This window comes from Haliaeetus leucocephalus, unplaced genomic scaffold (assembly GCF_000737465.1).
Source record: "Haliaeetus leucocephalus isolate CR32 unplaced genomic scaffold, Haliaeetus_leucocephalus-4.0 Scaffold278, whole genome shotgun sequence".
NCBI lineage: Eukaryota > Metazoa > Chordata > Aves > Accipitriformes > Accipitridae > Haliaeetus > Haliaeetus leucocephalus.
Window position 1 is genome coordinate 118,032 of NW_010972714.1, and position 289 is coordinate 118,320.

The window sequence follows — 289 nt, forward strand, 5'->3', positions numbered from 1 at the left end:
GCCCTCGTCGGGGGAGTAGATGTGGTGCCGGACGGTGAGGTTGCTGCCGTCCTGCAGCTCCTGGTAGACACCCTCGACGGTGAAGTAGTAGGGTCGGTCGTCGGTCTTGCGGTCCACGTAGAGGAGGACGGCGCGGGCGCTCCAGTTGAAGTGGGCGTGGAGGTGGGAGACGAAGGCACCCAGTTTGGGGGCCGAGGGCCCGGTACGCACCGTCGTGCTGTAATGCTCCCGTTTGCGGCTGAAACCGGCCGCCACCGCCGCGCCGGTGATGAGCGGCAGGCCGCCGGGG

The 289-nt window shown here is 68.9% G+C and overlaps 1 protein-coding gene across 1 annotated transcript in view; it reads right to left on the reverse strand.

The window, feature by feature from the left end:
• The window catches only part of NPR2 (natriuretic peptide receptor 2), a gene marked incomplete at its 5' end in the record, with an annotated part of 10,640 nt that overhangs the window by 9,991 nt on the left and 360 nt on the right, over window positions 1–289 (reverse strand). Inside the window, one exon of the mRNA XM_010569874.1 lies at window positions 3–281. Within this exon, the coding sequence (XP_010568176.1) occupies window positions 3–281 (279 nt within the window). The remainder of the gene's footprint in view (window positions 1–2; window positions 282–289) is intronic.